The 13,636-nt window shown below is 33.1% G+C and overlaps 1 protein-coding gene across 5 annotated transcripts in view; it reads left to right on the top strand.

The window, feature by feature from the left end:
- TBCK (TBC1 domain containing kinase) overlaps positions 1-13,636 on the top strand; it is a 179,130-nt gene that overhangs the window by 134,179 nt on the left and 31,315 nt on the right. For all 5 annotated transcript variants that reach the window (XM_019738922.3, XM_019738920.3, XM_019738921.3 and 2 more), the window contains one exon: positions 8,988-9,163. In XM_019738922.3, the coding sequence (XP_019594481.3) occupies positions 8,988-9,163 (176 nt within the window). The remainder of the gene's footprint in view (positions 1-8,987; positions 9,164-13,636) is intronic.

The following is a 13,636-nucleotide window of genomic DNA, read 5'->3' as shown; positions in this document are numbered from 1 at the left end:
AAGAAATTTAAGCTGTTGATGTACCTGGCTCTGAGTTATCTGCATGTTTACATTGATCTAAACCCCCTCCTAGAAACATATGTCACTTGAAAGACATATTTGAATTTCACAAGTTATCCTCAAGAGAAAGCGTACATTTATTGTGTTAAAGCACACATTATTTAATGCATGGTTAGTCCTGTGATCTTCCCTGCCTCGTAAGCAGCCTACTTTTGTTTTTTATACTTTCTGATTCATATTCCACCTTTCTTTTAGATTATTTTTAAGTATTCCACTTAGTGTTCTGATTCCGATTATTCAGTGAAATTTAATAGTGTTTAAAATTAGTTTTGCTCAAAATTCAAATAGATCCCTCTCTATAAAAAATACATACAATGTATGTCACTGTCTGTGCTGCTTTATTTTAAGTTCCTGAATTGTAAAGTAGATATTTAATAAATGTTACGTTATTTCTAAAGTGAAGAGAGTTTAAATTCATGCAAAGAACCTATTGTATAGACATTCCGAGGTCATCCTGTCCCTGGGAAAAACACTCAAAAGCTGCCAGAAACTATCAAATCTATGATGTATCTCCCGAAGGCCCCACACTGGCCTTCTTCATGCCAAGGTGCACTGTAAATATATTTTGGAATCCTTGATTTCCAAATGGCCTTAAAGAGGTAATTTTTTATATTAAGATTTTTTTCTCTCTCTTTCATTTACCCCTAAATGCATGCATGCACACACACACACACACACACACACACACACACACACACTAGCATATTATATGAAAACTGCTTTCATCCATAAGGAGGGATGTTTGTTGTTTTATTTTTAACCTACTGATGTGCATATATTACAAGTATGATCACATATGGAGTTGATTCTGAATGCAGGATCAAAATATATTACTCATAAACAAAATTATTGCTAAGAAAAATACCAGCCATTTTAGGCAGTAATCTACTAAATGATTTTCACTTTTATGTTAAACTAGGAAAAAATATTATAATTATTTAGTGATGATGACGCAATTTACATTTGTGTTACTAGAAGTTTGGAAAAGTATATTAAATATTTTCCATGTAGCCAACTGGCCCTTTTCTCTAAATTCTTAGTATATTTGATGAAGAGATGAACAAACAAGTTTATTCAAATATTTCTTCATGCAAAAGGGAGAGGCGTCCTTACCAATGAAACATTTCAGTGAATATCAAAAATGTTTATCCAATTGTCTGTATTAACTTTTGTGTGTCACCTTTCCAAACTTTAATGCATGAAAGCCTACCCGCTTGCTGATCTCTTTTTTATAATTTTTAAGTTTTATCTTAATTTAAGAATAATAGTGATTTGATTGCTTTTCTTTAACATCACTACATGTTTTCCAGTGCCACATCTGATTACTTATAATAGTGAATATGCCACAAGTTCTGTGCATATTTACACAAAGCTGTGCATATTTGAAAGTTTTTAATACATGTTACCATTTGCTTCTCCAGAAAGTTTATTTTGATTCAAATATTTAAAATGTGTATTTTAGAGTTCTTCCCTACACCCTTACTGTCGGTATTCAACCAACAGCAAAAGGTGGTACACTTAAAGTAGGATAATTCAAGAATGTTTTATTTACAGAAAAATATAACTACATAGATAATAGTGGAATGTTGGCAAAAATACAAGAGATAATGCAGCAAATTATAGCTATTAGTAGTTACAGCCCTATATTTACCCAAAGGCCGAAAGGGATGAGGCGGAAAGAGGTTACCGGAACATAAAGAGAAGCAGGTAGAGAAGGCCATTTTGAGAGGAACCTTTGATCAACAAATACAGCCAGGCCAAGGTGACCTCTCAGGTAGGGAGCTAGGGAAATAAAGGTCTTCAATGCCCCTATTGTTTGTACCCACTTGAAAGCCAGAGCTCCTAGGGTCCCTCTGGATGGAGTCCAAAGATTGCCTCTTAGAGCAGAGAGCAAGGTGGAAAGCAGTGGAGAGTGAATCTGGAAGGGCAAACAGAAGCCATCAGAACACTTACCTCCTTGTAGTATATCTGTGATTGTGAATATGTTTCTATATTTCTGTGATTATTAGTGAGGTAAAAAAAAAAGCATTATTACCTAGTTTTGTTTCTTTTGTTAAGTATATGCTAACATCTCCTCCATTGTTTTTTAACTAAGCAGATGTTTTTTCTTATTGATTTATCTCATTGATTAAAAGCTCTTTATATACAGAGGGTGCCAAAATAATGTATACACATTTTAAGAAGGGAAAAAAACTGTATTAAAATTACGCTGATGGTAACCACTTTGAGCACCTCTTGTAATTGCAGAAGTAAAACATAACTTGTATTCATCTTTTGTTATCGATATATATATTGAGTATTACTATTTTAACATGTTTTTCCTTTCTTAAAATATGTATACAGTTTTTTACACCCTCTGTATAAATGGATCTTAAGTTTTTATTTTTCACATATATAAATCTTATTTAAAAGTTCACCTTTTCCTGTATGTTTATAAATATTTCTAAACAACAATACATTTTCTCATCCTTTTGTGATTCCACTTTTTACACATAATTCTTTGTTACACCTATAAATCATTTTGCTGTATAGTGTAAGGTAGAAACATAATTTTATTTTCTTTCAGTTAAGAAGTTACTCCAACACTATCGTGTAAATAATAAATCCTTTCCCCTAGTGATTTGACATGGCGTCGTACCTATTCTCTTATCAAATACATTGTATGTTTTTGAGTCTGTTTCTGTGCATCCTATTCGGTCCTGTTAATCTTTTAGTCTCTTCAGGCACAGTACCGTACAGTGTTAATTTTATAGTTTTGATATATTATGATGTATTTTATTATTTTTCAATATTTTTCTTATATTTTCACCTATTTAATGTATCAAATGAACTTCAGAATTTATATTTCAAAATTGTGGGGAAAAAAAAGATCCTTTTCAGGAGTTTCATAAAATTGTAATGTATTAATACATTGCTCTGAGTGAAAATAAAGTTCTTGTAATATTGAATCTTTCCACATAACATCTTAGGTCTCTCAGTTTTTCAAATGTGCACCACAAAAATATTTTGTTTTCTTTAAATGTAATCCACTTATTTCTAAATATTTTATTTTGGAGGAATATTTTTATGTTATGAGTGAAAGCTTTTTTGTCCATTGTGTTTTCAGACTTGCTACTACTGCCATATAGAAAAGCTAATGACTTTGTTGTATGTATGTTGTAACTAAAACCTTACCAAATTCCTACGAGTTTCATTGGATTTTTCCCCATTATTTTGTATTTTCTAACACTATTATATCATCTAAAAGTAAATAATAACTTATTTCTTCTTCTCCGGTATTTATACCCTTATTTATTTTTCTTTTTGTTTCCATAGCAACTTCCATAACGATAATAAATAATAATGCTGATACCTATATTTCTGCATTTTTATTTTAATAAGTCTGCCTCTGTGGTTCATCAAGTAGAATGCCAAATATTTGAGACAAAGAAAATCTGTCTTAAAGAACATCTTTCACCATTCTAATTAACTTTCCTTCTGATTTTTACCGTGAGTTTTTCTTTTTCTAAAATTGGGAATAAATGTAAAGTTTTATTATATATGGCTTTATGTCACCTATAGTGATGATTACATACTTTGTACCTTTTGACTGATTAAAGATGATTAATTATTTTTTAAATTGTCCCAATATTGAACCATCCGTATTCCTAGACTATGCTCTACTTTGTCATAGTATTTCATTTTTTTTAAATTGCTATTTCATTCTATAGTCATGGAATATTGGGGGGGGTGTGTGTGTGTTTAGTGCTATCTTTGTCAGATTTAAGTATTAGGTTAAGGTAGTTTCATAAAATGGCCTGGGGCACTTTTCAGTGTTTTCTTTGCCTTGGAATAGTTAATATAGCATAAGGATTCCCTGTTTTTGAAAGTGACATAAAAATTAGGGGAAAAAAATGTATTGGGCACCTTTCTTCAAAGTAATCATTTGAAAATTTAAAAATTTTACTTGTGTTTACAAAGTCTATTCAGATTTTCTGTGACTTTTAAATAGTCGTACACACACCACATATCATTCTTTTCAGTTCAACTTAGTTCTATAGATATACAAGTATATTCAGATTTTCTACTCTTGGGAATATATAGAATCAATTTAATAATATAGACTTGTACATAGTATTATATTATTATTTTCAAATATTTTACATGCTTATATTCTTTATGTATAATTAGAAATGGGAAAGAAAAAGAATGTAAAAGCATGTTTATACTCATTTCTCATTTCTAATCACGCATAATATAGTTCATATACAGATTTTCCAGTTTTATTGATTTTCCCCAAAACGTCAACTCTAGTGTTTGTCTATTTTTCCTTTCATTAATATATTTATTATCACTAAATGATTTTGTCTATTTTCCTAAGGATAGTTTGTTTTTGTGTTTGTTTAGTTTTTGCCTTCTTTATATTCACCTAACTTCTTTCAATTAATTAGAGTATATTTTGCAAGCTTTATATAGTAGCAACTGTCATCTTCAATTTTCAGCTAAGGAAAGGGAAGATGACTGTGAAAAATTACTGAGGCAGATACAGATTTCAGTGTTCTTGGTTAACCGTCACAGTGCCCAGAGGCTAGAGAGAATCTGATGTGTTGCCCTCCTTGAAGACTTAGTCTAATAATCCAGACATAAGAATAGATTCTGCTCTGTAGCAATATTTAATCATATTTTCATTCATTCATTCATTTTATTTTACTTACCCACACATTTAAATAGCTATTAACAGTCTCTGTGCCAGACGTTGTGCTAGCTTTTGGAGATAAAGAGGTGAAAAGGCACAGAACCTGCATTCAGGGAGATTGTAAGTCAAATGGAGAAACAGACAATATATCACAAATATAATAATTACTATGATGGAAGTATACATAAGTTGTTTTGGGAGTACATACATACCCCATACCACAAAGTTATTCAAGAAAAGTAATAGAAGATTTATAAATATTATTTTAATTCATTTATATTCAACAAATATATTTTAATACCTTTTATGTGTGTGGTAGTGTGCTGGGTCCTGGGGAAATAATAGGAGTAAAGGCCATTTTCCTTTTCCTTGAGGAGCCTTCAGTCTAATGGGACACGAATAATCCCGTTATAATAAACATGTGTACAGATACCTGTGGGGACACAGAAGAGAAACTAAATGAGTCTGTCAGGAGTTAAAAATAAAGGCTTTGTTTGCAGAGAATAATGTTTGAGCTGATGCTTGAAAGGTGAGCGGGGATTCCTAATATGGACAAGGTGTTGCATCCTAAGCAAAGAAAATAACACGGACAAGGCACTGTGCTGTGGGAAGGCAAGTAGTCTGCTAATGCCGAATCATACAATACAAGGTGGTGAGGGGCGAGAATAGAGGTGAAGATAGCAAGCACTCACTGAACTCTTGCAGTGTGAGAGACACCAATCTAAATACTTCATATAGATTAACTCATTTAATCCTTACAAGCCCAGGAGGGTTCATGTAACTGTTCCCCCACTTTACAGATGAAGAAATGAGACAGAGAGGTTACATACCATACCCAGAGTCACACCGTGATAAGTGGGGTGGCCAAGCTTTGGGTCCAGGTAGTCTGACTGTAAAGCCTCTGATCTCCTGCCGGCGGTAGACATAGATCAGTCCATAAAAGGTTTTCTGTGCTGTACTAAGGAATTGGGATTTCATTCTGTCATTGCCTAGAAACCACTGAGGTGTTTCTAATTATAAAAGTTACTTGACCAGATTTTTATTTTTAACTCAAATGGCATTTGGAAGATAGATTAGAAGGATGACTTGAGGTAGAGAGAGAAGCAGAGATAAAGGGATGGAGAGAGCAACAGACAGCTTCTATAGTTCATGTAAGAGATGATAAAGCCCTGAAATAGGGCAGTGATTCAGGAAATAGATTTGAGAGATGTTTTGCTGGAACTTGGGGCTATGTTAGATGGAAATAAGGAAGAAGGAAGTGTCTGTGATGATTTTCAGATTTCTGTCTTGGGTAACTAGGTTGAAGTTAGTTAGTGCCAGAATCCATGACAGAAAATATGGGAGAAATGTTCTAGATGTCAGCCGTGCATTCTCACAGTTAAAATGCCTTTATAGTTATTTAGGGGATTTTACATATGAAACATAAGTGTATATATAGTTAGACCCTTATAGTTGTTGGTTACATATGCAGCATAAGGGTATACAGGCATATTCTCATTAAAAGTCTACAATTTCACACTCTTAAGAATCATAACAGAATTATTCTCCCAATAGTTTAGTGGACACAGCAAAATGTCTGACTTCTTACCAAAGTTTGCGTGCTTGGTTAGTATTCTCACTAATACATCCAGATAGTCATTCAGAGCGCCCATTCTACTGGGAAATGATTTTTGTCAGTAACACTGCTAAATAAGTTCTGACTCTAAGTTGGCAATGGAATATGATTTTTTAAAAAAAGGACTTCTCAGACAAATTGGTTCTAATACTCGGACATCTAAACTTAATATGCATTGTATATAAAGGTTTTTGGGCAGAGTTGGTAAATTAATAATGTTTTCAGAGTCGTTCTATAGTTATATTCTAAATTGTCCATAAAGTTCCATGAATATGAAAGCCGCATCACATGGGAAAATGTCAATATCAGTGGTGCTAAATGAGATAAAATTTGTACAAAGAAAGTTTTATTTTTATGCCTCTAAGTGAAACTTATACAATCAATAGTAAAATCACATATCAAACTATTGAAAGAAAAACTACATTTTGTAGTTTTTAACATTATTGTCTTCATACAGCAAAGTAGTAAGATTTGTCCAAAATCTAATTTACTAATATCCTAAAATTTGCAGAGGATCGTGTATGCATTACATTAAAATTCTTTACTGATGCATACTTGCAAAAGTTTGGAAAAAGTTTGGAAAGTTATGGATTTGTCAGTGATCCCTCCCTCCTTCTGTTCTTACCATTTACATAGCAATTGCTCTCTTCTTTGAAAAACTCTTCATTTATGATGCCTTTGATTGGAACCAATGCCAAGGTCAAATCTTTCTTAAATCAGTTCTTCATAAATGATACTTTGGTCAAATCCTCTTCATCAGCTATGGCACACCTTTCATTCAAATGAAACCTCTGTTTGAAATGTGCATTCATCACTGAATGATTAAAACAGAACTAGGGTAATCAGAAATTCTTTATTTTATCTTCCTAAATGTACGACTTGGTGTGAAGGCTGGGAAAAATACCTATAGAGATTGTAACCTAATGAAAAAGGAGATGGAAGCATTGGTTGCATTCCTTGCTGATTTGAAAGCTCTGTAAGCTTTCTGAAGCACTTTTAATTTCAGAATGTTTAAGTAGCTTTAATTCCTAATATGAAAAAAATTAAAATTCGTAATGCCTATTTTTTTTATTAAGTGCCAAAACCCAGAAAGCTTTGCAATGTCCATTTCTATTTAAAGATAATGAAGTGAGAGAACAAGTGCTTTACCACCAAGGAATTTATGGCATAGGGGAAATCTGAAGGATAAGAGCTAACATTCAAACTCCAACTGAAAACATTTTTTTTTCAAAATAAGTATGTTTGATTAGTGATTCATATGCTTTATTCTCTCCTGCCTAGAAATTCTAAATTGAAAATTCTAAATGTGGAATTCTACAATGGAATTTAGAAAAGAGAGAAAATGAGTAAATGAGATAGTTAAACTCAATTTTGAAAACTTATTAACTATATAATTTTTTTCTTTTGAATCCCCATGTTTTCAATCAAATGAATTTTAAAAGTTTTTAATTCTCAAATTATGTTAAATAAGTTTTCAATTGTGACTACTGGTTCTCAACAAATCTATGTTGAATTGAGTTGAGTTGTGTTACCTAGCCTTTTATGGGGAGAAAACATTTCTGCCTACTAAATAACATGGAGAATAACTGTAAACAGGCCTTAGTCTGAATCAGTCTTATGCCATATACTGTGTTTCCCCCAAAATAAGACCTAGCTGGACCATCAGCAATAATGTGTCATTTGGAGCAAAAATTAATATAAAACCCAATCTTATTTGAATACAAGACCAGGTATAACATAATATAATATAATATAATATGATGTGATGTGATGTGATGTGATGTGATGTGATGTGATGTGATACGGTACGGTACGGTACGGTACGATACGATACGATACGATACGATACGATACGATACAATACAATACAATACAATACAATACAATACAATATAAAGATCAGGTCTTATGTAATATAAAACCAGGTCTTATATTAATTTTTGCTCCAAAAGACGCATTAGAGCTGATGGTCCGATTAGGTCTTATTTTCGGGGAAACATGATAACAGACACATTAGACTAGCACACCGGTTTGATAGTCTGGAGTCTGATTTTACCTCCTGCACAGCTTAAGATTCATATCAATTTGGTTTACTATCCGAGAAAGCATTATGTTGCTCTTCATTCATCTCTGACAATCTAATTTCCACTCAACCATTTATTTATAACATAAATTATTGTATAGAAGTCCAATACATGTATTAGAACCAGTTTCTTTAGTTAGTATGTATACTGAGCTACAGTGCAATTTGTCATATTGCCAGAGTGTAATTAATGTGATTCATGACAACAGTGATTATACTTTAAAAAAATAATAAATAAATGTGCTTAAAAGAGCTGTTTTTAAAGATACACAGTACCCTCATAAGGAAAAATCTTTCTCAGATGTTTCTATCACACTTGAGCCAGGAGCTTGTAGTAGGCACAAGAATAATGCTTTCCTATATGTGCAACTGGTACAAAAAGTAAACCTCAATAGTAAGGAATACAGTTCCACAGTAGACTGCAAGATAGTTTCCTGTTCTCCCTTATGCTATAGTGATTGATGTGAATGAAGAGCCTGAAGCTATTTTATACTGTCTAAAATTTGTCCTCTGTAATATTCTCAATTTTTGTGTTGTTTATACATTTCTTTCAGTCAAGAGAATCCATCCCATTAAATGACCTAAAGTCAGAGGTTTCACCCCGGATTTCAGCAGAAGATCTGATTGACTTGTGTGAGCTCACAGTGACAGGCCACTTCAAAACACCCACCAAGAAGACAAAGTCCAGTAAACCAAAGCTCCTGGTAGTTGACATCCGGAATAGTGAAGAGTATCCTTTACACGTGTGGTTTTAAAGGGTGGTACTGCCGTATTCATATTGCTTCCTTTCCTTTTAAAGGACATGTGGTAAAAATAGTGAACATATCTGAGATTCCTCTAAATTCAAATTGGTAACTCTCAAACTGGATGCCAGAAAAGACTTGCATAGTGTTTCATAAAATATAAGGTTGGTGCAAAAGTAATTGCAGTTTTGCAATTATTTTTAACCTTCTAAACTGCAATTACTTTTGCACCAACCTAATAACATTACATACAAGAGACCTTAAAATGTTTTCCAAACAAAACCAGAATATTGGGATATTTTCTTGGTTTTTGTATATATTGTTCTTGGAGGCATTTGAATCCTTCCTGCTGTAGATACAATTTTGGCAAAGATGAGAAGTACTTACCTGGTCTACCTCATAGACTAGAGAGAGTTTGCCACATCTTAACATTAAACTTGTATTTGTTACAATTTTCAAAATATTGGCTTATTGAGAACATGTTAAAGTATTTTTTACTGACATTTTACTATTATATGTACTGTAGTTTCTGGCAATTTTGCTTGGCAGTAAAATATAAACAGGTACAAAATGGTCTTCTTTTATTTTCATCATCTGTCAGATTTTCAGATTTGTTTTTAACAGAGCAACTCTCTTTAAAAATAATTTTTTCTTTGAAATTCAATATATGAAATATAAATGAAGACTTTTATAATTAATTTTCACAAGTTAACATTTATAGCATTTACTAACTATAAATGAGGGTTCACTGGTTGGTGGTTTTACTTATATATGCTAAATTGGCTGTAAATTCCCATGTGCATATTTTTAATCACAATATTGAAACGAAATTCAAACTGTACATTTACAAAACTCCTGAAGCAATTCATAGAATTTTAGATTACTGAGAATACAATTTGAGAGTCCACTGTTTCAAATGATATATCACCACCTTTTTGTGAAAAGTTAGTGCTTTCTATTTTAACTAAGCTATACAAGCCCTGAGTTTAGACAGAGTATAAACGTTCATATCTCTGGTTGTTAGGGCTTCAGGGATACTGGAAGTTCCTTAGCAGAATAGGTGAGTGGACTCCCAAAAGAAGTATTAAATTCCAGTTGACGGATCAGGGACCTCTGCTCTAGAAGTTTTTATCTGTTACTTCAAGAGCTTAAAATACTTTTCATTTTTAACTTTATGTTTCTTTTTATTAAACCTTGAGTCATAGTTTATCATAAAACCATCAAAAAAGCGTAGTATTATAGTGTCCTATTTTAATTTTAAAGACTATTGCTAAAAAATTAAAATAGTTCATGTACTCACCACTCTTTTGATATTTTCTTTCAAAGAAATAACTATTTGAAATTTTAAAATACACACAATAGAAAGTGCCATTTAATCCAAGCTTTTCTAAATCTCATAGTCAGATTTTTTGTTATGCTCTCCTTATTTTCTTCATGATAAATATAAATAGATCAGTAGAAAGCAAAGCTGCTAGCCCCAGCTTTGTTTTCTGAGGCGTGTGCATGAGTCACCTAACAAAGGAGTGTCTTTATGTCATTCCACAATACTTGGTTCGCAGTTGGAACCAGGCAGAGGTCTGCCTTGGTAGTTTTACTATCTCCAGTTGCAGGCTAAATGAGAGAATCAGTATTGCTCCGTGCTACTTTAGAATTGGAGTGAGTCCAAGGGAATGAAGAAAGGAAAATGAAGTCATTTACCTTTTGTGACTCTCTGAAGAACCCAACGTGTGAAATTTGTTAAATCCCCTTTTGAAAGCCTGCTTTAAAACCACAGTATTCTTAAAGTTGGGCCATTTATCCTCACAACATTCCTAACTTTTTCCTTCCAGTATCTTCTTATTTTGCCACATATCTACTTTGGTCTAGATAGCAAATGTTAGTACCTGTTTATCAATCATAATGCTTTAAGAGAATCCACAAGCTAAATTCTTTTCCAAGGGTCATCAGTTATCATTAAGTCTCTTCTAGTATCAAGAATAGAGAGCTGTGGGTTCTAACATCCCTTTTGACTGATGTATCTGAACTACCTACCTATGGCCTTCGAAAGCTGGAAACCTCATAGACCTTTCATGGTCTCTTTCATTCAATTATATTATGAGGAAATAAGTAACATTTCTTTCTAACTCTATTAATCTTAAATCCTGTTCTCCAGGAATTAAAAGCTGGAGAATTAAAAAGTTATGCATAGTAATGAAGAGATAAATAACTTTAGTGCTTCAAATTAATATGTTAGAATGTGATGTTTGATTTTTTTTAGATGTCATAATCATTAAGACCAAATAATAAATATTACTCTCAACAGTGCCATGGATAATTTTTTAAGAAGAAGATATAAATATATAGTTCTTATTCACTAAGTTCCTTTTCGTATAAGGACTATAAAACATAAAAATACTTTATCTGGAAAATAAATGAATAGTAAAGACATTACAAGTATGTATTACATGCCAAATGTCTGTTACAAACAATGCATCAGCAAGGGGACTAATCTCTGGTTAAGAGAAGCAAGGTAGGGATAGGGCTCATGTCCTTTCATCTTTGTAGCCCCAGCAGCAGGGTGGCACTGAGGAAGTTCCCAGAAAGTATTTGTATCAGGAGAAAAGCAGGATGGCAGACACAGGGCCCCACGCTCTCTTACCTGCGCTATTCACAGTCATAACAGAAAGACAGTTGGCAATATGGAAGCCCTTTGGCATTCTGTAAGTGATCCAGTGACTTCTGAGGCTTCTCCTTTAAACCCAGATGCAACACAGTACTTGAAAGAAATCAATAGAATCAGAATTTAGAGTTACAAGCATTCATCTAATCTAACATCTGTTCGTTCAACAAGTATTTACTGGCTGTCTTAGTACGTGCTGGTCAGTAGTTGGTGTACTAGATTTTGAGGGTTTGTTGGTGAGCGAAATGACAGATTGCTTACACTCATGGAAATTACATTTTCATTAGAGAGGTAACTGTATCAATCATGATCTTTAATAGCAATAAGTGCTATACATGAAAATAAAGCAGGGTAAAGGATAGAGAGTGGCCAGGTTTGATAAAGCACTCCAACCAGGCCTCTGAGAAAAGGTGATATTGCAGCAGAGCTGAATGATGTACAGAGGTAGGCGCTGAATGATGCAGGGAGGAGCGTTCTAGGCAGAAGGAGGAGCGAGGGCAAAGACCATCGTGCATGAACGTGCTTGGCCGTTTTGCACCAGGAAGGAGACCAGTGCAAAAGGAGACGCAGTCAGGAGCAATAAAGTCACTGAAGCCAACAGGACGTATGCGATGGTCAGAAAGCTCTGCAGTGTGATTTTAGAGTCACTAATAAAACATGCCATTAATTCCTCAGATACCTATAATCACTACTTCCTGAAAATCTACAGTTAGAGATTTACGCTGTTGACTTAAGACTTTCTACTGTCCTGTTGAAAATGCAAATGTATATGGCGTAGTGTTATGCCTTACTTGAATTGACTTCTAATAATAGCTATCATTAAGCACAGTGGGCCAAGCATGGTGCTAGCCCTAAGATATGCTATTAATATCGCTATTTTACTGATGAAGAAACTGAGGCTTAAAAAGGCTGAGCAATTTGTCCAAGGCTGTGCGACTGTCAGTTGGTAGATCCAAGCACGCCCTCCTAAGCTTTATGCAAGTGGCTATTTTGTTTCTGCATAGCGCTGTTAAGCATGAACAAAATTGAGACAAATTAGTTAATATAAATTAGTGACTGAATGAGACATGTATTGATTCCAAACTGTGTGTTCAGAGGCTGTACACATTCCTTCAAGTCTTACACACAAACAGCTATTACTTTCAGTGCCTGAATATATAGGGGTTCTAATCCCAAGTGAACAAATCTACCAACAGTTGTCTTTACACAGACACAGCCAAGACTTAAGGAAAATTGAACTATGTTAAATTTTTGAAAACAAAGTTGGAATACTGTGAGGAAGGAAGCATGTTAGAAATGTTCTTTCTTTTGAATGACTACATTCAAAAAAATTTTTTTATTAAAATTTCCCAAAAAGTATCATTAAGATGCTGGTGTTTTAAAACTTAACAAATTAAAGCCTATTGAAATCCTCATAATATTTTTTTAAAGGAATCATTTTTGTAGAGTAACTCTTAATTCTGACCAAGGTAAATCTTTGCAATTAAACTCTGATATTATGTGACTTTACCTGTCTAAGTAATGAATAAATATTTAATACTAGCATATTTTTTAAATGATTTCATGTCTCCCTTGCTAATAAAATGTAGTCCTATACAGTAGAGGAAAAAAAAAAAAAAGAAACTCTGTAACACCTTTTTTTCTTTCTTTAGAGCTGAACAGTTTATAAGCAAAGGTTTTGTTGAGATCTTATTTTTGTTTTATAAGAAAGAAATATGAAGTGTTAATCTAGGTAGAAGTAAAATCAGTTTATGTTTGTTCTTCAATACATTACAAGGATTTCAGAACAAACAATGTATAA

The sequence above is a fragment of the Rhinolophus sinicus genome, chromosome 1 (assembly GCF_057876585.1).
Source record: "Rhinolophus sinicus isolate RSI-liver-muscle chromosome 1, RSI-T2T, whole genome shotgun sequence".
Taxonomy (NCBI): Eukaryota; Metazoa; Chordata; class Mammalia; order Chiroptera; family Rhinolophidae; genus Rhinolophus; species Rhinolophus sinicus.
Note: the sequence above shows the minus strand (reverse complement) of the source record. Positions and strands in the feature narration are given on the sequence as shown.